Source organism: Mustelus asterias, chromosome 20 (genome assembly GCF_964213995.1).
Source record: "Mustelus asterias chromosome 20, sMusAst1.hap1.1, whole genome shotgun sequence".
Lineage (NCBI taxonomy): Eukaryota > Metazoa > Chordata > Chondrichthyes > Carcharhiniformes > Triakidae > Mustelus > Mustelus asterias.
The window spans coordinates 73607537-73634244 of record NC_135820.1 but is presented as its reverse complement, the minus strand read 5'-3'; the positions used below and the strand labels follow the sequence as shown (position 1 = coordinate 73634244).

At 45.1% G+C, this 26708-nt stretch overlaps 1 protein-coding gene across 1 annotated transcript in view; it reads right to left on the bottom strand.

Annotated features, from left to right (window-relative positions):
• The window catches only part of gss (glutathione synthetase), a 56589-nt gene extending 32548 nt beyond the window's left edge, over window positions 1-24041 (bottom strand). The window contains exons 1-3 of the mRNA XM_078236853.1: window positions 23915-24041; window positions 13738-13875; window positions 2500-2645 (exon numbers count right to left, since the gene is read on the bottom strand). Of these exons, the coding sequence (XP_078092979.1) occupies window positions 2500-2645; window positions 13738-13875; window positions 23915-23965 (335 nt within the window). The 5' untranslated portion in view covers window positions 23966-24041. The remainder of the gene's footprint in view (window positions 1-2499; window positions 2646-13737; window positions 13876-23914) is intronic.
• Window positions 24042-26708: the final 2667 nt, after the last annotated feature.

Genomic DNA, 26708 nt, shown 5'->3' with positions numbered 1-26708 from the left:
TCCCTCCTCATCCTTCTAAACTCCGAGTACAGACCCAGAGTCCTCAACCGTTCCTGATACGACAAGCTCTTCATTCCAGGGATCATTCTTGTGAACCTCCTCTGGACACTTTCCAAGGCCAGCACATCCTTCCTTAGATAATGGGGCCCAAAACTGCTCACAATACTCCAAATGACCAGAGCCTTATACAGCCTCAGAAGTAGACCCCTGCTCTTGTATTCTAGCCCTCTCTACATGAATGCCAACATTGCATTTGCCTTCCTAACTGCCGATTGAACCTGCACGTTAACCTTAAAAGAATCTTGAACAATTACTCCCAAGTCCCTTTGTGTTTCTGATTTCCTAAGCTTTTTCCCCATTTTAAAAATAGCCTGTACCTCCTTTCCTCCTTCCAAAGTACATAACCTCACACTTTTCCACATTGTATTCCATCTGCCACTTCTTTGCCCACTCTCCTAACCTTTGCAGCTTCCTTCTGCAGCACCCCCCGCTTCCTCAATACTACCTGTCCCTCTACATATCATTGTATCATCTGCAAACTTAGCAACAGTGCCTTCAGTTCCGTCCTCCGAATCATTAATGTATATTGTGAAAAGTTGTGGTCCCAGCACTGACCCCTGAGGCACAGCACTAGTCACCGGCTGCCATCCTGAAAAAGACCGCTTTGTCCCCACTCTCTGCCTTCTGCCAGTCAGCCAATCCTCCATCCATGCCAGGATCTTACACTTAACACCATGAGCTCTTAACTTATTTAATAGTCTCCTATGCAGCACTTTGTCAAAGGCCTTCTGGAAATCTAAATAAATCTCGTCCACTGGTTCTCCTTTATCTAACTTCCTTGTTACCTCCTCAAAGAACAGATTTGTCAGACATGACCTCCCCGTGACAAAGCCATGCTAATTCAGTCCTACTTTATCATGCACTTCCAAGTACTCTGCAATCTCATCTTTAATAATGGTAATAGTATCTTCTGCTTTTTATGGCAGAGTGTTTCACACTTCTGCTTTGCTTGTGTGAAGTGGTATTTCCTAACTTCTTGGCTGAATGGCCTGGATTTAAGGTTGTTGTAGACTCTCCCACCAACAGGAAACGTTTTTATCTACTCTATCAATACCATTCAATATACCAAAATCCATAGATAAAGTCACCTTTCCTACAGGAATACAGGATTAATTTGGATAATTTTTCTCCATAATTCGCATTGGAATAAATTATTTAGTCTTAGAACTCTCCATTAGCGGATCCACTTGGGAAATAAAGCAGTGACAATGGCTGGTAAGTGAGCTATTAAAGATACACTTCATCCAAGGACAATCTATCGCTGCTACGTTGCAATTGTTTGGTCCATAAATTTTGCAGTTTGTAAGATGCTCAGCATTTCTAGCTGGAAATCACTCAACATTTTCACAATCGTTTTGTCTTTGCAAACAGAAAGAATGTGATACTTAAAAGTCCTAAAAAATTGTTCTCAGGAGAGAAGGGTGTGATACAAAACAAAACAAAAAATGTTGCATACAGAACGAATTCGTACTTTCATGTGCAGTGATTCGTCAGTTAACTTTATACTTGCATTTCTGAAAAGTGCAGCCTGAAATAAAACAATCTTAAGTGAATGTAAGATTCTCCCATTACAACCAATGTAAAAGCTGTAGTTTGAAAAAAAAACAGCAAAACATTATACTCCCCAGTTGAAACTCTGTGTATTCCAAAATTCGTAAGAAACTTAAAATAAATTTTGAAATATAAAATATGCTGACTCTACTAAGAAATCATAGAAACCCTACAGTACAGAAAGAGGCCATTCGGCCCATCGAGTCTGCACTGACCACAATCCCACCCAGGCCCTACCCCCATATCCCTACACATTTACTCACTAATCCTCTAACCTACGCATCTCAGGACACTAAGGGCAATTTTTAGCATAGCCAATCAACCTATCCCGCACATCTTTGGACTGTGGGAGGAAACCCACGCAGACACGAGGAGAATGTGCAAACTCCACACAGACAGTGACCCAAGCCGTGAATCGAACCCAGGTCCCTGGAGCTGTGAAGCAGCAGTGCTAACCACTGTGCTACCGTGCCGCCCCTCTCCCGAATCTTTGCAACAAGTGAGCAGGAAGGAGGCAGTGAAGGGGAAGAGGAAGATGGAGGGCAGAAGGTTAAGCACTGAGAGGGAGGGAGGCAGAAGGTTAAGCACTGAGAGGGAGGGAGGCAGCAGGCGGCGAGAAGGTGAGGGGCAGTGGGCAGGGGGTTTGGGGAGGGAAGGGGTGAGAGGGAGGGAGGGAGGCGAGGAAAGGAAATGGCTCAATTGGATCACAATGCAATATTGACCCCAGCACAAAACAGAGAATGCCAAGTGTGTATACTGGCCCTTTTATATCAGTGTAAAGCAGGACTTTAAAAAAAAGAGTAGCTTAAACAAACAGCAGCTTAAAACTGAAAGAGAAAACTGTAAAAGTTAATCAGCACAACTATGTTCTTTGTACAATTGCCTTACCTTGCTAGTGCTTTGGTTAAAAATTCAGAGTCTTGGCTTATTCTGTCAACCAGCATGTTAAAGTCTTGCTGGACCTCGTGGGCCTGCGTAAACAGCTTTTTCGGTACTGGTGATGGGAACAGACTAAACGGTGCATAGCTGGTTGACTTTTTAAAAAACAAAGAGAAATAAAGGGAAAAGACCAATTACTCCCATGAATAGAGATACTAAAATGATCAGAATTAAGAACAAATCTACAAATAAAGCATACTGAAACATATTACAATAATAGAAACCTGAAAAAAGCAAAGATGCTGTGACAATAAAGTTGTTCCATTGATGAGTGATAGGAAAAGACAGGTTTAGATATTGGCTGTAAACACAATTCTGATGGAGGCTCTGTACCAAAATACTAACAACTTGCATTTATATAGCACCTTAAATGTCCAAAGTATCCAAAGGTGCTTCACAGGCACATAATAAAAGAAAGAAAACGACACCAAGCCAGAGAAGGAGATATCTGGATAGGTAACCACAAAACTGTCCAACAGCGATAGGTTTTAAATAGCAAGTGTCTCAAAGGGAGAAGGACAGCACAGTGGAGAGATTTAGGGAAGGAATTCCAGAGTTACCCAGCTGAGACACAGACACCAACACTGAGGCAAAGGAAATGTGGAATGTGCAAAAGCCAGAATTGATGGATTGCAAGTCAGTTCTTGGAGCTGAAGGAAGAGAAAAATAGGCTGGCACGAAGTCACACAAAGGACCTGAACACTAGGATGAGAACTTTAGAATCAAAATGTTTGAGAACGGGAGCTTGTGTGGGTCAACGAGCACTGGGTGTATTAGGTAAAGATCCTAACCCATTAAAACTGGATCCAGTGTTAATCTGGTCCTCCTCTTTACAGTTCTCCATGTCAATCTCTGCGATTAGATCTCACAATCCAAGAATTGGTGGAGAAGATTCAAGCGCCTCCCTACAAAAGGGCAGTAGTGCGAGAGATGGCTCTCTTACAAATAGTCAGGAGTCACAGCTGTCATTAATCTCCTGACAATATTTAGACCGCTGAGTAATTGTCAGTATTGCACGTAACACAATACACTAACCACAGTGCAGCATGCTATTCTCTCTACCTCCATGTCGGCTGAATTTACAACACAAGCCAACACCAACAAACAGAGCCGGAGCCTCTAACTCGAGTGCTTTCCAAGCGCTTTCTTCATCGTGGCCCTGTCTGGAGGCTTGAAAATTGCCGTGACTCCCGGTGAGAGAGCCAAGCGATTGGAGGGTGGAGTAGGGAGCCGAGAGAGCGGGGGGGACTGTTTAAGCTGCAGGGGTCTCAACTTAAAAAGCATCCACTTTTTCCAATGGCTTTTTGGACCAGGAATCAAGCCTAACAAAATGGTCAGTGAGGTCATGTCCACCATTTTAAAGAACCACCAGGATTTAAAGGGACCTCACAATTGTTAATGTTCCTGCCACGCTGCATGGCAGCTTTGCTGCCTCGGAGCTTGCCAACCCAATTTCTTTTCATGGCCCCACTTGATGTCATGATCTACAGTTTGGGAAACCCCTGTTCTAACTCAAGACTGCCCCGACTTCTACGGGTCAAGATTAACTGCCTCATCTCATTCTACTAAAATTAAGAAGTTCACTCTGTCAATGCAAGAGATTCATTTGAATTTATTCTTTTGATGTGGCCATCAGCGGCACTGCCAGCATTTGCTATCCATCCCAGGCATGGTGGTGGGGCCAGCTTCATAAAGCACTGCGGCCGGTGTGGCTTGAAGCAGTTTTGATACAATGGATTGGATTGCGAACCTATTTCAAAGAGCAGCTAACAGTTGAAGCAGGTTTGGAGTCAAATCTCGGCCAGACTGGGTAAGGGCAGCAAGTTTCCTTCCCTCAAAGGATAATTGTGAGCGAATTGGGAATTTGCATGGTAACACACACTCTGGGGGCAATTCTCCCAAAAGTGCTGAATTGGCGAGAAAACTGGTCTAAAATCACAACTGTCTTTTCAGTGCCACTTCAGACCTGAATCTCCCCACGCTGTGCACTGCCGAGGTCACAATCGTGAATATCATTAAAAACTTCTTTACTCAGAGAGTAGTAAGGGCGTTCTTTACTCAGAGAGTAGTAAGGGCGTGGAATGCCCTGCCTGCAGCAGTAGTGGACTTGTCAACATTAAGAGCATTCAAATGGTTATTGGATAAACATATGGATGATATTGGAATAGTGTAGATTAGAGGGGCTTTAGATTGGTCGGCACAACATCGAGGGCCGAAGGGCCTGTACTGCGCTGTAATGTTCTATGTTCTACTCTTAAACCCCGCTGGAGTGAAATACTCATGGCAGGGTGGGAGATGCTATCGGATCCGGCAAGTTCCCTGCCAGGCCCGATAATCACATTTAAAATAGATTTAAAATACATTTTTTAAAAATATTTAAATCACTGACCCCTCTTCCCACAGTTTCCAGCGCGGTCCCAACTGCGACTGTTCTCTGGCTCTGGGTGACCCGCACGCATTCCTGACACATGTGCATCACCCAGAGTCAGAGAACAGTCGCAGTGAGTCCCGCGAAACGGCCAGCACGCACATCTCCCGACCGGACCCGCCAGAAGATTTGCGGGTTGCGATGGGAGAATCGCCCCCGCCCCTCCTCTGTCTCCCATATCAAAACTTCTCAATTTTGAAGCCCTCTATTAGATCCCCACCCAGCCTTCTGTTTTCAAGGAGTTAAAAAAAAAAGGACCTGAATTGTTCCCCTTTTTGTCGACTATAACCTTACAGATTGGGTCTGATGTTTGAAAATCATTCCCCCACCACAAAACTCCTATATGGTTTTTTTTACAATTCATAGAATCATAGAAACCCAACAGTGCAAAGGAGGCTGTTCAGCCTGTCAAGTCTGCACCGACTCTCTGACAGGATATTTAACCCAGACCCTCTCCCCCACTCTATCCCCATAACCCCACACATTCCCTATGGCTAATCCATCTATTTACACATCTTGGGACACTGAGGGGCAATTTAGCCTGGTCCATCCACCTAACCTGCACATCTTCGGACTGTGGGAGGAAACTGGAGCACCCGGGGGAAATCCACACAGACACCGGGGGAATGCGCAAACTCCACACAGTCACCCAAGGCTGGAATCGAACCCAGGTCCCTGGCACTCTGAGGCAACAATGCTCATCACTGTGCTACTGTGCCTTTGAAATTGGGCTACGAGAACTAGACCCATGACTCTGACGACCTTTGGACACAGTTGAGATTGCCACCAGTCAACCAAAAGCTGGCATACTGATTAAGGAATCTCTGCCCTGGGAAAATTCTGGCAGTGTACATGGCTGGCGAGAGACAAACAATAGTGGAACTGTTTGCGTATTCATCAAGTGGACTACGGAAGGAGAAATCATGGTTCTCTAAACAGCTCGAAGTGAGTAGCGCAGCTGAAAAGATGAGTACATGTTGTAGAGTCATAGAGGTTTACAGCATGGAAACAGGCCCTTTGGCCCAACCTGTCCATGCCGCCCTTTTTGTTTAAATCCCTAAGCTAATCCCAATTGCCCGCATTTGGCCCATATTCCTCTATACCCATGTAACTGTCTAAACACTTTTTTTAAAAAACAAAATTGTACCCACCTCTACTACTACCTCTGACAGTTTGTTCCAGACACACCACCCTCTGTGTGAAAAAACTGCCCCTCTGGACACGTTTGTATCTCTCCCCTTAAACCTATGCCCTCTAGTTTTAGACTCCCCTATCTTTGGGAAAAGATATTGACTATCTAGCTAATCTATGCCCCTCACTTCTTTATGGATCTCTGTAAGATCACCCCTCAGCCTTCTACACTCCAGAGAAAAAAGTCCCAGTCTATCCAGCCTCTCCTTATAACTCAATCCATCAAGTCCTGGTGGCATCCTAATAAATCTTTTCCACACTGTTTCTAGTTTAATAATATCCTTTCTATCATAGGGTGACCAGAACTGCACACAGTATTCCAATGTGGCCTTACCAATGTCTTGTACAACTTCAACAAGACATCCCAACTCCTGTATTCAATGTTCTGACCAATGAAACCAAGCATGCCGAATGCCTTTTTCACCACTCTGTCCACCTGTGACACCATTTTCAAGGAGCTATGAACCTGCACTCATATATCTCTTTGTTCTATAACCCAACGCCCTACCATTAACTGAGTAAGTCCTGCCCTGGTTCAATTTACCAAAATGCATCACCTCGCATTTATCTAAATTAAACTCCATCTGCCATTCATCAGCCCACTGGCCCAATTGATCAAGATCCCGTTGCAATCCAAGCTGGCTAGTCTCAGGAGGGCATTTGGGTTACCACTGCTGATCTTCATCCTGCATCTGCTGATGGAAGTCCATGTGAGCGCTGGACAAAAATACAATGATGTATGGCTCAGACCACCTTTGTCACTGTACTGGGTGAAAAATGGTCACTTGGATAAAAATCGAATTCCAGCAACTGTATCCTGGCAAGGACTTAGGAGCTGACTATAAGAGACTTCATCAATGACCTTCCCTCCATCGCAAGGTCAAAAGTAGGGACTCTCACTCATGTTGCACATTGTTCAATTCTATTCGCAACTGGTCAGATACAGAAATGTGACCATACGCAGCAAGACCTGGACAACACTCAGACTTGGGCTGATAAGTGCCAGGTGATGCCTACCTCCAACAAAAGAGAATCTAACTATCGCCCTTTGATGTTCAATGGCTTTACCATTGCTGAATCACTCTGAACATAGGGTTCATAGAGATATACAGCACGGCAACAGGCCCTTCGGCCCAACTCGTCCATGCCAAACAGGTTTCCTAAACTGAACTAGTCCCATTTGCCTGCGTTTGACCCATATCCCTCTAAACCTTTCCTATCCACGTATCTGTCCAAATGTATTTTAAACATTGTAATTGTACCTGCCTCTGCCACCTTCTCAGGCAGCTCATTCTATATACACACAACCCCGTGTGTGAAAAAGTTACCCCTCAGGTCCCTTTAAATCTTTCCCTTCTCAACTTAAACCAATGCCCTCGCGTCTCCCTGCCGGTTAACATTTGACAGAAACGGAACTGGACCAGCCATACAAATACTGCGGCTACAAGTGTAGGTCAGAGGCTGGGAATTCTGCAGTGAGTAACTCATCTCTGGATTCCCCAGAGCCTGTCCACCATCCAAAAGGCACAAGTCAGAAGTGAGGTGGACTACTCACTCCCGTTACCTGGATGAATTCAGCTCCAGCAACATTCAAAGAAGCACAACACCATTCAGCACAAAGTAGATGCTCGATTGGCATCCATCCACCACCTTAAACAGTCACCATCTCTATCACCAATGCACACTGTTCAGCAAGTGATGTCTGTATCATTTGTTCCTTGCAGGAAACTGATGCCTGCTAATTTGATTTATTATTATTGTCACATAAGACCATAGGACATAGGAACAGAATCAGGCCACTCAGCCCATCAGGTCTGCTCCGCCATTCAATCATGGCTGATATTTTTCTCATCCCCATTGTCCTGCCTTTTCCCAATAACCCCTGATCCCCTTATTAATCAAGAACCTATCTATCTCTGTCTTAAAGACACTCAATGACCTGGCCTCCACAGCTTTCTGCGGCAAAGGGTTCCACAGATTCATCACTCTCTGGCTGAAGAAATTCCTCCTCATCTCTGTTTTAAAGGATCGTCCCTTTAGCCTGAGGTTGTGCCCTCTGGTTCTAGCTTTTCCTACTAGTGGAAACATCTTCTCCACATCCACTCTATCCAGGCCTCGCAGTATCCTGCAAGTTTCAATAAGATCGCCCTCATCCTTCTAAACTCCAACGAGTACAGACCCAGAGTCCTCAACCGTTCCTCGTACGACAAGCTCTTCATTCCAGGGATCATTCTTGTGAACCTCCTCTGGACCCTTTCCAAGGCCAGCACATCCTTCCTTAGATATAGGGCCCAAAACTGCTCACAATACTCCAAATGGGGTCTGACCAGAGCCTTATACAGCCTCAGAAGAACATCCCTGTTCTTGTATTCTAGCCCTCTCGATATGAATGCTAACATTGCATTTGCCTTCCTAACTGCCGACTGAACCTGCACGTTAACCTTAAAGAGAATCTTGAACAATGACTCCCAAATATTAGTATACAGTGAAAAGTATTGTTTCTTGCGCGCTATACAGACAAAGCGTAGACAGGGAAAGGAAAGAGTGCAGAATGTAGTGTTACAGTTATAACTAGGGTGTAAAGAAAGATCAACTTAATGCAAGGTAGGTCCATTCAAAAGTCTGATGGCAGCAGGGAAGAAGCTGTTCTTGAGTCAGTTGGAACATGACCTCAGACTTTTGTATCCTTTTCCCGACGGAAGAAGGTGGAAGAGAGAATGTCCAGGGTGCTTGGGGCCCTTGCTTATGATGGCTGCTTTGCCGAGGCAGCAGGAAGTGTAGACAGAATCAATGGATGGCAGGTTGGTTTGCTTGATGGATTGGGCTGCATTCACGACCCTTTGTAGTTTCTCGCGGTCTTGGGCAGAACAGGAGCCATTCCAAATGAACCAGCACCTACAGCCAAGACAATGCAAGGTCCAAAAGATAAAAATCTAAGAGTGAGAATGTGTACAAGGTAGATTGAGAAGAGGAAAGGGTTAAAATTGGGATGCATAACTAGGAATCAGTTGAGGGATAAACTGGTTATGGAAGGGGCCTGAGGCGAGGGTGACAAGGCTCACCAAAACTAATGATCATGTTAAAGAAACTGCTAATAGGTAATTGTGGTTCTAGCTTCGGAGGGATTGGCCTTTTGTTCTTGAAAGTAATCTAATCAAAATGTAACAGTACAGCTATGCCCTTATTGGCTAACAGAAGTACGTGGATGTATCTCTGTCGGGTATAACTGAAACTGTTTTGTAAGCCAGACAGAGACTCTCAAACCCATGCTTGATGCGCATGGTCTAGCGATCTCTCCTCCGATGCAATAAAGGAGGTTTGCGGAGAAACCTGTGTCTCATCAGTTTTTGATCCGACGTCCGAAAGTGAATTCCTCAAGAGGAATTCCAAACACAGCTCACAACCAATCAGGAAAGTCTTCACACATCCAGCTCACTTCCAGGACAGTGGGATCAAATCTTGTCAGCTGTTGCTCGCTGTGTCCTGGCCATTTAGTTTAGGCATTATCTTCACAAGGCTCAATGAAAGTGATACTCAATGTGTGACCTCCTGGGACAAGAACAAGCAGCCATCATTGTCTGGCAGGACAACTCAAGGTCGTAACTCAAGGAGGCAGCATTCTGACAGCTCATGGCTGATGCCCAAAGACAAATGTGGATGATAAAAAGGTGGGAAGAGAAAGCCCGGCAGATCCAAAGACCTTCTGTTGATCATGACCTACAAAGCTTTTATATATATATAGACCAAGATCAGTCAAATAGACAAAATCCTCATTCGCTCCTAGGGTGGGGCTTCTCATTGTAAAGATATCAATGCCATCTGTCAACTCCGGAAAGATCATTTTCAACTTCCCAACTCATGAATCCACAGTGGCAGCTGATCTCCAAGCCATTTGACAGTAACCTATGGTACAATCCGCGGGTGAACCACCACCAATGGGAGAGCTGCAACAAGCAAGCAAATGAAAAACAACAAAGTCTCCAGCCCTGAGGCGTTCAAAGTTGGTGGGCTTTTGCTCACATCAAGATCCCATGCATTAATTAACCCTATGGTTTTTAAAGAGGGGAAAACAAAAAGCACACGCCCTGCCCGCTTGCAATTGGTTAAAACTTTCAATGAATTTCTCATTATCATGCAAACAAATTGCACGCAACGTAGTTTTGCTTGTTTTCAGCATTTCATTTTGCCTCTTGGGCTCTTTCATGACCCTCCTTCCAGCTCTCCCCCTCTCCAGGTTCTCTCAGTAACCTCCCTCTCAGGGGATCTATTCAGTCTGGCGTTGCCTCTTCCCCGAGGGCTTATTACCTCCTCCGAGCTCCAGCATTTCCTCTTTCGTGAGGGTCTTCAATTTCCTCCTTTGAGGTCTCGCCCTCTATCTGGGGTCTTCGCTGATTTTGCTGCCCCTTGTCCTTTCTCCCCGCTTGTGGTTGTTTCGTTAAATGTTATACAACTTGAAGCGCGTTACCACTTTAAGACTGTCAGCTGTCTTTAATGGCTCACAGTTGCTGTTATTCTCTCTCTCTCTCTCTGCATGCTTTCGCCACACTTCTGCAGTTCTGGCAGGAACTACAGCTCCTCTTTCTTGGACCCTTTTTTTTTTAAGACTGTTAATGTATTTTCGCTGTCTGAAGACTTTTACTTCAATTTCTACAGTTTCCTCATTTTTCCTGGTTGCCTGGCGAGTCTGTTTTTTTTCCTTTTGTTAATTTCATTCAGAGATCAGCACTGTCCTTTCAGGATCATAATATTTTTTTAAAGTTTTAATTTTTTTTTAAAAAAATAGGTAGAGGACCTCTTTCCATCTGAAAATTTTCAAACTTCACTGCCTGCAGATGTCCCTCAGTGCAAGGATGGTTCCCTGCAGGCTCTGTTCACAATCAGAAGTAGGGGGGTACCTGTAATCTCAGCTTTTCACTTTGCCGTGCTTTTGGGACATGCCTTGCAGCATCCTGGCATTTCTTCCATTATTTAATCTTGTTTAACTGCAGCCAATATCTGTCTTATTTGCAGATTTCTCCTTTTTAAAATCTGAAACACAGCTTTCTTCTAGCTGGGCACATCTTCATTTTATTTCAAAAACTCCTGCCCACTTTTTTTTTAGCTCAAAGTTTTACTCCTCTTGTTGCTGAAGGCTAATCTCTCCATTTGCTGTGCGCAATGTTGCTGGGGGCGGCACGGTAGCACAGTGGGTTAGCACTGTTGTTTCACAGCTCCAGGGACCTGGGTTCGATTCCCAGCTTGGGTCACTGTCTGTGTGGAGTTTGCACATTCTCCTCGTGTCTGCGTGGGTTTCCTCCGGGTGCTCCGGTTTCCTCCCACAGTCCAAAGATGTACGGGTTAGGTTGATTGGCCATGCTAAAATTGCCCTTGGTGTCCTGGGATGCGTAAGTTAGAGGGATTAGTGGGTAAAATATGTAGGGATATGGGGGTAGGGCCTGGGTGGGATTGTGGTCGGTGCAGACTCGATGGGCCGAATGGCCTCTTTCTGTGCTGTAGGGATTCTAAGAAATTTTTCTTTATATCTTTCCAAACCTCGCGACTCGCTGGCCACACCGGGTCCGTTACTTCACCTGCCCCTCAAGAGTCTGGCACTAACTTGACAACTCATGCCGAGTCTATTTGCCCAGAACAGGCACTCGGGTGAGTATCCCAAACCTCAATTAAATCAGATACGCACAGGTGGGTTGTACCATCCACTTGATCCACCTCGTCACCAATATATCGTGGCATCCTCTGGCAACGTCAAGAGATTTCATACTGTTAGGAACAACGTGAATTGGGTGGCACGGTGGTTAGCACTGCAGTCTCACAGCGCCAGGGACCCGGGTTCAATTCCCGGATTGGGTCACTGTCTGTGCGGAATCTGCACATTCCCCCCGTGTCTGCATGGGTTTCCTCCAGGTGCTCCGGTTTCCTCCCACAGTCCAAAAGACTTGCTGGTTAGGGTGCATTGGCCACGCTAAATTCTCCCTCAGTGTACCCGAACAGGTGCCGGAGTGTGGCTCTACTTTTTCTGGAGCAAAAAAGTACAGGTTCTTCTGTTCCTTTCTTCAAGTTTTCACATGGTTGTTTATTTTTTTAATCAGGTGCGACAGGCCCAATTTTAATAAGACAATTATGCTGGATGAATATGGCGTCACAAGTCAGATTACCATGGACGATGAGGGGATCACAGGAGTGGAGGTAGCTCAAGGCAGACAAAGTCTGGGTGCACCATCTCTTCCAAGCCTTTTCAGTCATAGTTTTGTGGTTCTTCTTAGTTTTCTTCAAAAACTGTTTAAAACTTCCAGGTGACTTGTATTCTGTTATAAATATAACCCTAGCTTTATTTTCTTTTACATCTGCCCAGTACTTGTGAAATTTCACAATGTTAGTATTACTCGTGACTAATAAATAAACTTTTTAACTTTTGAAGGTAATTAGCTGTGGGTTCAATTCCCCACTTGTTAGCACAGAATCCAAGACGTTTCCATTGCAATATCACGGTGGGGGAGGGGGCGGCTACACTTTTGAAGGTGTCACCTTTCAGATGAGACCCAATGACCCTCAGGAACAGAGGTCCCAATGGCCCCTGCTCCAATTCACAGGAGGGCAGGTGTGTTCAGTTCAATGGCCGCTCGTGTTTCAACATCTGCTAATGGCAGGCCTTAACCAGGATTTCAGCTGAGCGCTAATCAAAACAATAAAAACAGACACTGTGGTTTAGTTGAGTTGGTAGATGTGTACTTGCACTGTTTAACTCTGTAAATAAGTGTTAGACTGAGCAAAGATAGAATCCAGTACAATTGCTCACTTTTTGGCAATCATTTTCTGCTGCCTGCTAATCCAGAAAGGCAGTTTGTGAAGGATCGTATTCGAGCCAATCTTTCCTGAGTTTTATACGTTTTTTGATTAGCTAAATTTGGGGCGGCACGGTAGCACAGTGGTTATCACTGCTGCTTCACAGCTCCAGGGACCCGGGTTCGATTCCCGGCTTGGGTCACTGTCTGTGTGGAGTTTGCACATTCTCCTCATGTCTGCGTGGGTTTCCTCCGGGTGCTCCGGTTTCCTCCCACAGTCCAAAGATGTGCGGGTTAGGTAGATTGGCCATGCTAAAATTGCCCCTTAGTGTCCTGGGATGTGTAGGTTAGAGGGATTAGTGGGTAAATATGTAGGGATATGGGGGTAGGGCCTAGGTGGGATTGTGGTCGGTGCAGACTCGATGGGCCGAATGGCCTCTTTCTGTACTGTAGGGTTTCTATGATTCTATGAAATAATACCGGCAACCAATCACCTAATAACACTAACAAATATTAACTGACTGTTGCAATGTTGCTGTGCACAAGCTGGCTGCCACATCTCTTATATTACCGCCTTCTAAACAAACTTCACGTGCTGCAAAATGTTTTGGAACTTTGTGAGCTAGTGAAAGGTGCTATATAAATGCAAGTTCCTTCTTGAGAGCACACTGGGAGTTCAGAGGCGTGAGGAGGGAGGACAAACCAATGAGCCAATTAAGGTTTGAGCTTAACAGACAATGAATGAAAAGTGCAATGTTAGAACAACTAAAGACGCTCAAAAGGACGAACCTCAGTGCTGGATGGGTCTTCTTTCGTCCTCATGAGAACTCCACGAAGGAGAGCTGCATCTTTTGCAGCCACTGCCAGCTGCTGGATGAGACTATTGTTGTGAAGTACGTCATCTGCAGCAACAGGCGGCAAAAGAATCTGCTCGGAAACAGTGGAACAATAATCAGAATCACATCGTGTTAGGGCATTCAAAATATTTTTTCCTCCAAATGCACACAACCATCCCCTCGCCCCATTCCGCCTCTCAAATCCTGTCATTTGCACCCGTGAATCTTGCCGAAAAGAGAGACATGTTGTTGGCGGGGTGTTTAAACTAGAGTGGCAGGGCGATGGGAACCTGAGCAGGAAGACCCAAGAGAGGGAAGCAAAGATAGAAATGAAAGATGGATAATTAAGCAAAAGTGGAAACAAGGATTTGATGAGTGTTTTATTTGAATAATTTACAACAAGGCTGACACCTTTCCACACCGGGTTTCACCTCTATTCGCGCATTTTTCCAAATCGCAAAAAAACTATTAAGAATCGGCGTTCCAAGTTTCCCTTCTGGGATTTGGGATGCCCTTGCACTGAACATCAGCAGGGTTCATAACAACAGACAATGGCTAATACGAAAGGAACAAGTGTACACACTGCAGCAGTTACATATTCCTTCCTGGAGCAAAAACACAACAAGAGCCCAACCACAGCTAACAAAATAAATTGAGGAAAGTTTTAAATCCAAACAGGAGCCATGTAAAGGTCAGAGTCTGTGTGGAGTTTGCAGGTTCTCCCCATGTCTGCGCAGGTTTCCTCCGGGTGCTCTGGTTTCCTCCCACAGTCTGAAAGACGTGCTGGTAAGTGCAGTAATCCGAACAGGCGCCGGAGTGTGGTGACTCGGGGAATTTCACTAACTTCATTGCAGTGTTAATGTAAGGCCGACTTGTGACTAATAAATAAACGTTGCTTGACCTTAAAGGAGCAAGCCTGAGGATTGGGAGCTGTGCAGAATTCAGCAAAGGAGGACCATGGCAGAGAGAGATTTCTATACTCTAAAAAGTACGGGGTATGGGGAAAGAGTCTTGGAGTATGATGTCCAGATAGAGGATCAGCCGTGATCACATTGAGTGTTGGAGCAGCCTCGTACTGCTGAATGGAACACAAATGCTCATAGGGAAAAGGATTGGCTGACAAGTCAACTCAGTCCTGATGAGTGCAAACGGAAGGTTTTGACAACATATGGGAATACATTGGAGGCAGGATCATTGAATATTTTCAAGGTCGCGTTAGATAGATTCATTATCAAAAGGAGCCACGGGGCATAGCGAGCAGACAGGAAAGTGGAGTTAAGGCCACAATCAGATCAGTCATGATTTTATCAAATGGCAGAGCAGGTTTGAGAGATCGGCCATGTGTCCATATGTACATTTTCCTACATTATATTCAGTCTGCTAATCCTTTGCCCACTCATTTAACTGATCCAAATCCCCTTGTCGACCCTAACTCTGCCTCATAATTTACTTTCTTAACTATCTTAGTGTCATCAGCAAATTTAGCAACAAGACATTCAATCCCTTCATCCCTGTCAGTTACATGGGTATGATGGGTATAGAGGGATATAGGCCAAATGCGGGCAATTGGAATTAGTTTAGGGGTTTAAAAAAAGGGTGGCATGGACAGGTTGGGCCGAAGGGCCTGTTTCCATGCTGTAAACCTCTATGACTCTAAGTCATTGATAAAGATTGTAAATATGAGACTCAAGCATTGATCCTGGTGGCACTCCACTGGTTACAGCTTGCCAACCAAGAAATTACCCATTCATTCCTATTGTCCGCTTCCCGTTCACTAACCAATCCTCCATCTATGATAATTTTTTGCCCTCTGCTCTATAAGCTCTTGGTAGAGCACGAGAGGCTCTATCATTTACTGTATACTTTCCTTCTGCAGTAGATCTTCCAAATCACATCACCTCACATTTGTCCGGGTTAAATTCCATCTTTCGGCCCAGGTCTCCAGCTGATTTATATTCTGCTGTACCCCTCCAGTGCCAGTATATCCTTTCTCAAGTAAGGATTCCAAAACTGTACACAGTACTCCAGGTGTGGCCTCACCAGCAACTTATACAGCTGCAACATAACCTCCCTGTTTTTAAACTCCATCCCTCTAGCAATGAAGGACAAAATTCCATTTGCCATCTTAATTACCTGCTGCACCTGCAAACCAACATTTGAGATTCATGCACCAGGATACCCAGGTCCCTCTGCACAGCAGCATGCTGCAATTTTTTACCATTTAAATAATAGTCCATACTGCTGTTATTCTTACCAAAATGGATGACCTCACATTTACCAACATTGTACTCCATCTGTCAGACCCTCGCCCACTCACTTAGATTATCTATATCCCTTTGTAGACTTTCAGCGTCCTCTGCACACTTTGCTCTGCCACGCATCTTCATGTCATCTGTGAATTTTGACACACTACACTTGGTCCCCAACTCCAAATCATCCATGCAAATCGTAAACAATTGCGGTCCCAGGACTGAGGCACACCACTAGTCACTGATCGCAACCAGAATAACACCCATTTACCCCCATTCTTTGCTTTCTGTTAGTTAGCCAATCCTCTATCCATGCCAATACATCACACGTAACACCATGCGCCTTAATCTTATGCCTTTTGGTACGGCACCTTGTCAAATGCCTTCTGGAAATCCAGATACACCACATCTATAGGTTCCCCATTGTCGCACATAATGTTCTCAAAGAATTCCACCAAATTAGTCAAACATGACCTGCCCTTCATGAACCCATGCTGCGTCTTCCCAATGGGACAATCTATATCCAGATGTCTCGCTATTTTTACTTTGTTGATAGATTCAAGCATTTTCCCTACTACGGAAGTTAAGCTAACCGGCCTATAGTTACCTGCCCTTTGTCTACCTCCTTTTTTAAACAGTGGCGTCACATTTGCTGTTTTCCAATCTACAGAGTCGAGCGAATTTTGGTAAATTACCACTGGTGCATTTGCTATTTCTCCCTGCCATCTCTTTTAGTGCCCTGGGATGCATTCCATCAGGACCAGGAGACTTGTCTATCTTTAGCCCTACTAGCTTGCCCAACACTATCTCTTTCGTGATAATGATAGTTTTTAGGTCCTCACCTTCCATAGCCTTCTTGTCATCAATTTTTGGCATGTTATTTGTGTCTTCCATAAATAACATGCCAAAGACATGTTAAGACATGTGAAGACAGACACAAAATACCTGTTCAATGCCTCAACCATTTCCTCATTTCCAGTTATTACATCCCCCTTTTCATCCTCTAAAGGACCAATGTTTACTTTAGCCACTCTTTTTCGTTTTATATATTTGTAGAAACTTTTGCTATCTGTTTTTATATTCTCAGCTAGTTTACACTCATAATTCATCTTGCTTTTCTTTTTAGCTTTTTTCGTGGCTTTCTGTTGACCTTTAAAAGATTTCCCATCCTCTAGTTTCTCATTAATCTTTGCCACTCTATATGCATTTTCTTTCACTTTGATAACCTCATTTGTTTCCTTAGATATCCATGGCTGATTATCTCTTTTCCTAGTCTTTGCTTATCACTGGTATATACTTTTGCTGAGCACTGTGAAAAATCGCTTTGAAAGTCCTCCACTGTTTCTCAATTGTCCTGATGTGGAGATGCTGGTGTTGGACTGGGGTAAACACAGTAAGAGTTTTAACAACACCAGGTTAAAGTCCAACAGGTTTATTTGGTAGCAAATGCCATTAGCTTTCGGAACGCTGCTCCTTCGTCAGATGGAGTGGAAATCTGCTCACAAATAAGGCACACAGAGACACAAACTCAAGTTACAGAATACTGATTAGCTGTAAAGATTCGCATTCTAATCAGTATTCTGTAACTTGAGTTTGTGTCTCTGTGTGCCTTATTTGTGAGCAGATTTCCACTCCATCTGACGAAGGAGCAGCGCTCCGAAAGCTAATGGCATTTGCTACCAAATAAACCTGTTGGGCTTTAACCTGGTGTTGTTAAAATTCTTACTGTCTCAATTGTCCAACATAAAGTTTTTGCTCCCAGTCTACCGTAGCCAACTGCTCCCTCATCCCATTGTAGTCTCCTTTGTTTAAGCACAAGACACTGGTATTGGATTTTACCTTCTCATGCTCCATCTGTATTTTAAATTCAACCATACTGTGCAGGACTTACTCAGTTAATGGTAGGGCGTTGGGGAGAGTTACAGAACAAAGAGATCTAGGGGTACATGTTCATAGCTCCTTGAAAATGGAGTCACAGAGGGACAGATTGGTTGGTTTCATCGGTCAGAACATTGAATACAGGAGTTGGAATGTCTTGTTGAAGTTGTACAAGACATTGGTAAGGCCACACTTGGAATACTGTGTGCAATTCTGGTCACCCTATTATAGAAAGGATATTATTAAACTAGAAAGAGTGCAGAAAAGGTTTACTAGGATGCTACAGGGACTTGATGGATTGAGTTATAAGGAGAGGTTGGATGGACTGGGACTTTCTTCTCTGGAGCGTAGGAGGCTGAGGGGTGATCTTATAGGAGGTCTATAAAATAATGAGGGGCACAGATAAGCTAGATAGTCAATATCTTTTCCCAAAGGTAGGGGAGTCTAAAACCAGAGGGCATAGGTTTAAGGTGAGAGGGGAGAGATACAAAAGTGTCCAGAGGGGCAATTTTTTCACCCAGAGGTTGGTGAGTGTCTGGAACAAGCTGCCAGAGGTAGTAGTAGAGGTGGGTACAATTTTGTCTTTTAAAAAGCATTTAAATGGTTACATGGGTACGACGGGTATAGAGGGATATGGGCCAAGTGTGGACACGATGGGTATAGAGGGATATGGGCCAAATGCGGGCAATTGGGATTAGCTGAGGGGTTTTAAAAAAAAGGGCGGCATGGACAAGTTGGGCCGAAGGGCCTGTTTCCATACTGTAAACCTCTATGGCTCTATAACAGTATTGCTCTCACTTCCCCACTTTCTGAATCTACCCTGTCTATCCCTGTTAGAAGTTTGTAAATTCCCCACTGGTGCCAGTGCCCCAAGTATCAAAATTCATTTCTCCCATACCAACCTTTGGCCACGCATTCAATTCCATAATCTTATTTACCCTTTTACATAGATTATGGTCTTTGAGATTCCACTTTTTAATTTAGTTCACAGGTGCTCATATTCCCTGTGCAGAGCCTCTTTCTTAGTCCCCGTCCCTGCGTGGACTGCGACAAATGGATCTTTCCATCCCACTGTAGATTCCTCTCCCCTCCAGGAAATATCTCAAACCCTGGCACCAGGCAGGCAACACAGCCTTCTGGACTCTCACTCTCAGCTGCAGAGAACTCTATTCCCCCTGTCTATACTGTCCCCTACTATCACTACATTCCAAGCTACTCTATGCACCCCCTTTAATAGTTTCCTGTGCCACACTGTTGTGGTCGGTTTGCTCACCCACACTGCAGACCCCACTCATCTACACAAACTGGAAGAGCCTCAAGCCTGTTTGAGACAACTGCAATTGCCGAGCCTCCTTCATTTCTACCCTCACGATCCACAGAGCTGCCTCATTTGCTGTCACACTCACCTGATGTGTTTACACCCACCTCCTGACCATGGAACAAGTCAGATGACCCTAGTAGGGGATAGAAACTTAGAAGCAAGAAGCAGGTTAGGCCATTCGGCCCTTCAAGCCTGTTCCGCCATTCAGCTTGATCATGGAATTCAATGTCCTGATTCTCCCTCCCCCCCCCCCCCATATCCCTTGATCTCTTTAGCCCCAAGAGCTATATCTAATTTCTTCTTGAAATCAGATGACGTTTTGGCCTCAACTACATTCTGTGGTAGTGAATTCCACACATTCACCACTCTTTGGGTGAAGAAATTCCTCCTTACCTCAGTTCTAAAAGGTTTTAGAACTTTATCCTCAAACTATGACGCTGAGTCCTAGACTCCCCCACCATCGGGAACATTCTTTCCGAATCCACCCTGTCTAACCCTGTTAGAAGTTTATAAGTTTCTATGAGATTCTTAGATTCTTCTAAGCTCCAGTGAATATAATCCTAACCAATTGGGAATAGGGATAGAGTACTAGATTGGATTGACTGACTGGCAGAAAGTCGGAATAACTGGGTCCCTCTCTGGCTGGCAAACTAGCTAACTGGCTAACTAGCGGGATTTCGCAGGGGTCAGTCCTTGGACCTCAAATGTTTACAATCTATATAAATGATCTGCCAGCAAGGACAGAGCAAGGTTATCCATTTTGGCAGAAAAAATAGAAAGGCAAATTATTACCCAAACGGAAAGCATATTTAAAATATGTCCAGGCAGAGGGATCTGGGTGTCTGTGTTCATGAATCGCAGAAAGTTGGTATGCAGGTGCAGCATGTAATAAAAAAGGCAAATGAGATGTTGGCATTTATTGCAAAAGAACTGGAGTATAAAAGTAGAGAGTGTTGTTGCAATTGTATAGGGTGTTGGTGAGACCACATCTGGAGTATTGTGCCTAGCTTTGATCTCCTTATTTGAGGTAAGATGTGGTGGCATTGGAGGCAGTTCCGGGGGTGAAGGGTTGACACATGAGGAGAGATTACACAGTTTGGGCTTGTACTCGCTGGAGTTTAGAAGGATGAGGGGGGATCTGATAGAGGTCTATAAAATTTTAAAAGGGATTGATAGGTTCTTCACTCAGAGAGTAGTAAGGGCGTGGAATGCCCTGCCTGCAGCAGTAGTGGACTCACCAACATTAAGGGCATTTAAATGGTCATTGGATAAACATATGGATGATATTGGAATAGTGTAGGTTTGATGGGCTTTAGATTGGTTTCACTGGTCGGCGCAACATCGAGGGCCGAAGGGCCTGTACTGCACTGTAATGTTCTATGTTCTAAATGTAGACCAAATGTTTCCCCTTATGGGGCAATCTAGAACAAGAGGCCACAGGTATAAGTTGAGAGGCGGTAGATTTAAAACTGAGATGAGGAGGAACTACTTCTCGCAGAGGGTGGTGAATTTGTGGAACTCGCTGCCCCATAGCGCGGTGGAGTCTGAATCATTGAATGGTTTCAAGGAGATAGATATATTTCTAATAAAAAGGATATGAGGAACAGGAGGGATGGTGGATTTAAGACCAGGGAGAGATCAGCCATGATCTAATTGAATGTCAGAATAGGCTCAAAGGGCTGAATTTGCCTACTTCTGCTCCTAATTCCTATATTAAAGGTCTTCTGGAACAAGTGTCCAAGCAAATTCCTTCTCTCCTTCATGCTTCGCAGATTTCAGACGGCTGGAGGTGGTTACAGAGATATGGGGAGTGTGAAGCCACAGACAGGCCCAAGCACAAAAATGGGTATTTAGAAACTGAGACATTACTCAAGCAGGAGCCAATGTATGTCGGTGAACATGGGAACAATGGATGAATGGAACTAGTTGAGAGTTAGGTGCAGAGATTTGGAGGAGCTCGGGTTTACATAGGGAGGAAAGTGATTTTTCCCAAACTTTCTATTTTGATATTTTTCCTTCACGCAAGTAGATTCCAAACCATATTTACCGACCTCAATCCTTCCTCCCTTTATCTGCCCTTCATCTGGTAAACTAATCTTGAACATATGACTAAGTTTCTGCCTCGGTCACAAACCTTGAGCGCTCCGCACCCAGAGCTTCACACCCTCTGTTTAAAGTGGATTCCCTGTCTATGGTTTCTCAGGACAGAATTGGACGAGATGAACAATGGATGCTAATATTTACTGCAAACAATTGCACAGTGCCACAAATAGAAAACAAAAATAGACCACGTGCATACTCCATAAATGCCCTTAAAGTACAATTTACAAAGCTCAAAGACTCCTCGGCAAGTTAGCGGGTTTGATAATAAACCAGTCCAACCAACTAGCAAGTCACTGACAGTAGGCTGTTGCAGTACATAATTTTTAAAAATCATGTTAGAGGAGGCAGTGATGACATTTTATCAGATGATATTTTGATCAGAGCTTGCAAACTCTGGGTCAACATATTTCTAGTGGCTTTAATACATAATCTCTAGCTCACAATCATTTAGTCTTTCCCTTCAACTCCAACAATTTTTATAATAAATGTGTGCAATGGCAATGAAAGCAATTTTTTATAAAGCCTGTGCTTTTTCTACAGGGGGTTGCTCACAGCAATGTTCAGGAGATTGATTACACTTCAATTCCTAAAGGCTACAGGGCAATTTAGGATGGCTAGCAGCCCTATCTTGACTACTGCAACCAGTTGAAAGAGTATCAAAGTCATGCCAGCTCTTTTGAAAGATTCATCCTAACAATCCGGCTGCCCACTCTCTCCCATTGCTCTGAAAAAGCTTCCTTTTCTAATCTATATCCAATTCCCTTTCTAAACCCACGACTGAATCTACTTCCACCACCCTTTCGGAAGTGCATTCCAGATCACAACAACTTGCTGCATAAAGAATTGTCTCATCTCTCCCCAATTCTTTTTACCTTAAACCTGTCTCCTCTGGTCACTGCTCCACTTTCCCATTGAAACAATCACTCCACATCTATTTTAAGAAAGCCATTAACATTTTAAATACCTCAAAACTCTGCATCTCAGCAGCTAGAACCACTTGCCAAGGCGGTGTGTGTTGAATCATACCGGAGACTTTTATTTTTTATGATTGGTGCCAGAAAGACCAAATTATAAAGAAAGTATTTTAACCTTATAAAGAAGGCACTCGAGAGCTGAGCTTCCATAGGCCAATTAGGAGCACAGATGAGTTGAACCCAACATACAACTTGAAATTAAGTTGTGATGTGGAGATGCCGGCGTTGGACTGGGGTGGGCGCAGTAAGAAGTCTCCCACCACCAGGTTAAAGTCCAACAGATTTATTTGGTAGCACGAGCTTTCGGAGCTCTGCCCCTTCTTCAGGTGAGTGGAGAGTTGGGTTCACAAACGGGGCATATATAGACACAGACTCAATTACAAGATAATGATTGGAATGTGAGTCTTAACAGGTAATCAAGTCTTTACAGGTGCAGACAATGCGGGTGCAGAGAGAGAGTTAAGCACAGGTTGGAGCCTTCTTACTGAAATTAAGTTGCAACAGTAAAATGTGGAGGATACAGTCAACTTTTGCAACTTAAAATTACAGATGGAGAAGAGGGAGGCAAGAACCTAGAATTAATTTAATTAGAGAATACAATGCAGAATGAAAGGTAGGGAAAGACATTTCTCCAAATGCATCAAAATGAGCTTGTGCCCTTTTCCTCAACAAGACTATAATCTCTCCTATATAATAAAGGTAAAATACTCCAGATACCGGAGTCTGAAACAAAAACAGAAAAATGCTGTCATTGACAAAGGGTCATCTAGACTCGAAACTTTGGCTCTATTCTCTCTCCACAGATGCTGTCAGACCTGCTGAGATTTTCCAGCATTTTTCTGTTTTATAACCCCTCCAATTCACTTGGTATAACAGTATCAGGAAACACCAAGGACTGCAAGTGACATAAGATCATTAGAAGCAGGAGTTGGCCATTTGGCCCCTGAAGCCTGATCCACCTGATCTCTTTGTGGCCTTAACTCCACTTCGCCAACTCAAATTATAAGTCCTGGCAAGTTAAATTCCCTGTCTTTGAAGCCAGACACACTCACAGTCCCTTCATCCGAGTCACTGGCGCAGATTGAGGCCCCAACATATTCAAAATAACAAATCAAATCAAAAACCGCCAAGGAAACAAAACGTACAAGAGTTGGAGTGATTGGCAAAAGCCAGGATTTTTTTTTGTATTGAAACACATGCAGCAGTTTACATTGCAGGAAGGCAGGGGCAGTGCTGACTGGGTGAGGCAGCTTTACAGACTCTGTCCCCGCAGGCTGGAGGCTCTCTCAGTCAGCAGGCCCAGGGCAAAGGCCATTTCCCCTGCCACCAATTTTCCTCATCGGACTCCACAGGACTTAGACCGGGGGAGAGGGTGGGATTCGAATGGCAGAACTTTCTCCAATCTGTGCGCCACTTTTTAAACAAATCTGAAAGCAATGCCACCAAGAAACCCCCTGTGCTCTCATTTGCAAACATTTCTCACTCTCCAATTCGGTTTGTAACTGCTAATTGCCCCGTTCAGAGTGTTGTCGCGCGATTTTATTTAAATATCTGACAGACAGTCGGTCCTTGGCTGTAAGAGGATGAATGTTGTCGCAGCGTTACCTGGCTTTCCGCCTTCTTGGGCAGAGTCAGGCTGGGCAGCCTGGCATGCATCTTGATCCTGCCACCTGCTTCGCTACACCTCAACTGGATACATTCACCCGCCCCGGGGATGATTGGCAGCTGTCCCAGTCACTCACAGCGCTCCCTGCCCGGCCCCGCCCATCGGGAGGTGTGGCCTAACCTCTCTCTCCAATCCGGGGTGGCGCGCGCATCGCCCTCTGTGTCCTCGCTCCTGGGACGAGGGATGGGCGGGGCTTGGGCCCGTCACTAGGCTGCGCGCGCATCACCCTCTTCCCGGGAGGGAAGGGGGAGGAGACGGACGGCTCTCTGCGTCTCCACTCTGGTTGGGTTAGGTTGGGGGGAGGAGGAAACGGAATATGCCGCGCGTGCGCATCGCTCATGGTCCCTCTCGGGGAAGTGGGACTTGATACCCACCCGCACGCGCACTGGTCAGCAGGGGCGGGGCGGCGCTGTGGTCCCGCCCCCCCTCCTCCTCCACACGAACCGCCGCTAAGGGGGGGCGGAACGAACACAGGGCACGTGACTTCCCCTTCTCCCGCCGCGACAGCGCCGCCTCAGGCCTGGCTGATTCATAGCTCAAGAAGGAGGCCATTCAGCCCATCAACTCTGCACCGACTCTCCCGAATCATAGAATGGCTACATTTGCACCGACTCTCTGACAGAGCATCCCACATTGTCTGTACCTTTAGGACTTGATTGCCTGTAAAGACTCGCATTCCAGCCATTATTTTGTAAATTGAGTTTGTGTCTTTATATGCCCTGTTTGTGAACAGAACTCCCACTTACCTGACGAAGGAGCAGCGCTCCGAAAGCTAGTGTGGCTTTTGCTACCAAATAAACCTGTTGGACTTTAACCTGGTGTTGTTAAACTTCTTACTGTGTTTACCCCAGTCCAACGCCGGCATCTCCACATCAGAGCATCCCACCCAGACCCTATCCCTGTAACGGCACGAATTTAGCATGACTAATCCCCCTAACCTGCACATCTTTGGACTGTGAGAGGAAACCCATGATGTGGAGATGCCGGCATTGGACTGGGGTAAACACAGTAAGAAGTTTAACAACACCAGGTTAAAGTCCAACAGGTTTATTTGGTAGCAAAAGCCACAAGCTTTCGGAGCCTTAAGCTCCTTCTTCAGATGAGTGGGAATTCTGTTCACAAACAGGGCATATAAAGACACAGACTCAATTTACAGAATAATGGTTGGAATGCGAATACTTACAGCTAATCAAGTCTTTAAAATAGAAACAATGTGAGTGGAGAGAGTATCAAGACAGGCTGAAGAGATGTGTATTGTCTCCAGACAGGACAGCCAGTGAGACTCTGCAGGTCCAGGCAAGCTGTGGGGATTACAGATAGTGTGACATGAACCCAATATCCCTGTGGAGGCCGTCCTCATGTGTGCGGAACTTGGCTATCGGTTTCTGCTCAGCGACTCTGCGCCGTCGTGTGTCGTGAAGGCCGCCTTGGAGAACGCTTACCGAATATCAGAGGCCGAATGCCCGTCACTGCTGTAGTGCTCCCCAACAGGAAGAGAACAGTCTTGCCTGGTGATTGTCGAGCGGTGTTCATTCATCCGTTGTCGCAGCGTCTGCATGGTTTCCCCAATGTCCCATGCCTTGGGACATCCTTTCTTGCAGCGTATCAGGTAGACAACGTTCGCCAAGTTGCAAGAGTATGTACCGTGTACCTGGTGGATGGTGTTCTCACATGAGATGATGGCATCTGTGTTGATGATCCGGCACATCTTGCAGAGGTTGCTGTGGCAGGGTTGTGTGGTGTCGTGGTCACTGTTCTCCTGAAGGCTGGGTAGTTTGCTGCGGACAATGGTCTGTTTGAGGTTGTGTGGTTGTTTGAAGGCAAGAAGTGGGGGTGTGGGGATGGCCTTGGCAAGATGTTCGTCTTCATCAAAGACTGGAGCCTTCAACGTATCATTGATGAAGACTAACATCTCACCAAGGCCATCCCCACACCCCCACTTCTTGCCTTCAAACAACCGCACAACCTCAAACAGACCATTGTCCGTAGCAAACTACCCAGCCTTCAGAAGAACAGTGACCACGACACCACACAACCCTGCCACAGCAACCTCTGCAAGACGTGCCAGATCATCAACACAGATGCCATCATCTCATGTGAGAACACCATCCACCAGGTACACGGTACATACTCTTGCAACTTGGCGAACGTTGTCTACCTGATACGCTGCAAGAAAGGATGTCCCAAGGCATGGGACATTGGGGAAACCATGCAGACGCTGCGACAACGGATGAATGAACACCACTCGACAATCACCAGGCAAGACTGTTCTCTTCCTGTTGGGGAGCACTTCAGAGGTCACGGGCATTTGGCCTCTGATATTCGGGTAAGCGTTCTCCAAGGTGGCCTTCATGACACACGACGGCGCAGAGTCGCTGAGCAGAAACCGATAGCCAAGTTCCGCACACATGAGGACGGCCTCAACCGGGATATTGGGTTCATGTCACACTATCTGTAACCCCCACAGCTTGCCTGGACCTGCAGAGTCTCACTGGCTGTCCTGTCTGGAGACAATACACATCTCTTTAACCTGTCTTAATACTCTCTCCACTCACATTGTTTCTATCTTAAAGACTTGATTAGCTGTAAGTATTCGCATTCCAACCATTATTCATGTAAATTGAGTTTGTGTCTTTATATGCCCTGTTTGTGAACAGAATTCCCACTCACCTGAAGAAGGAGCTTAAGGCTCCGAAAGCTTGTGGCTTTTGCTACCAAATAAACCTGTTGGAC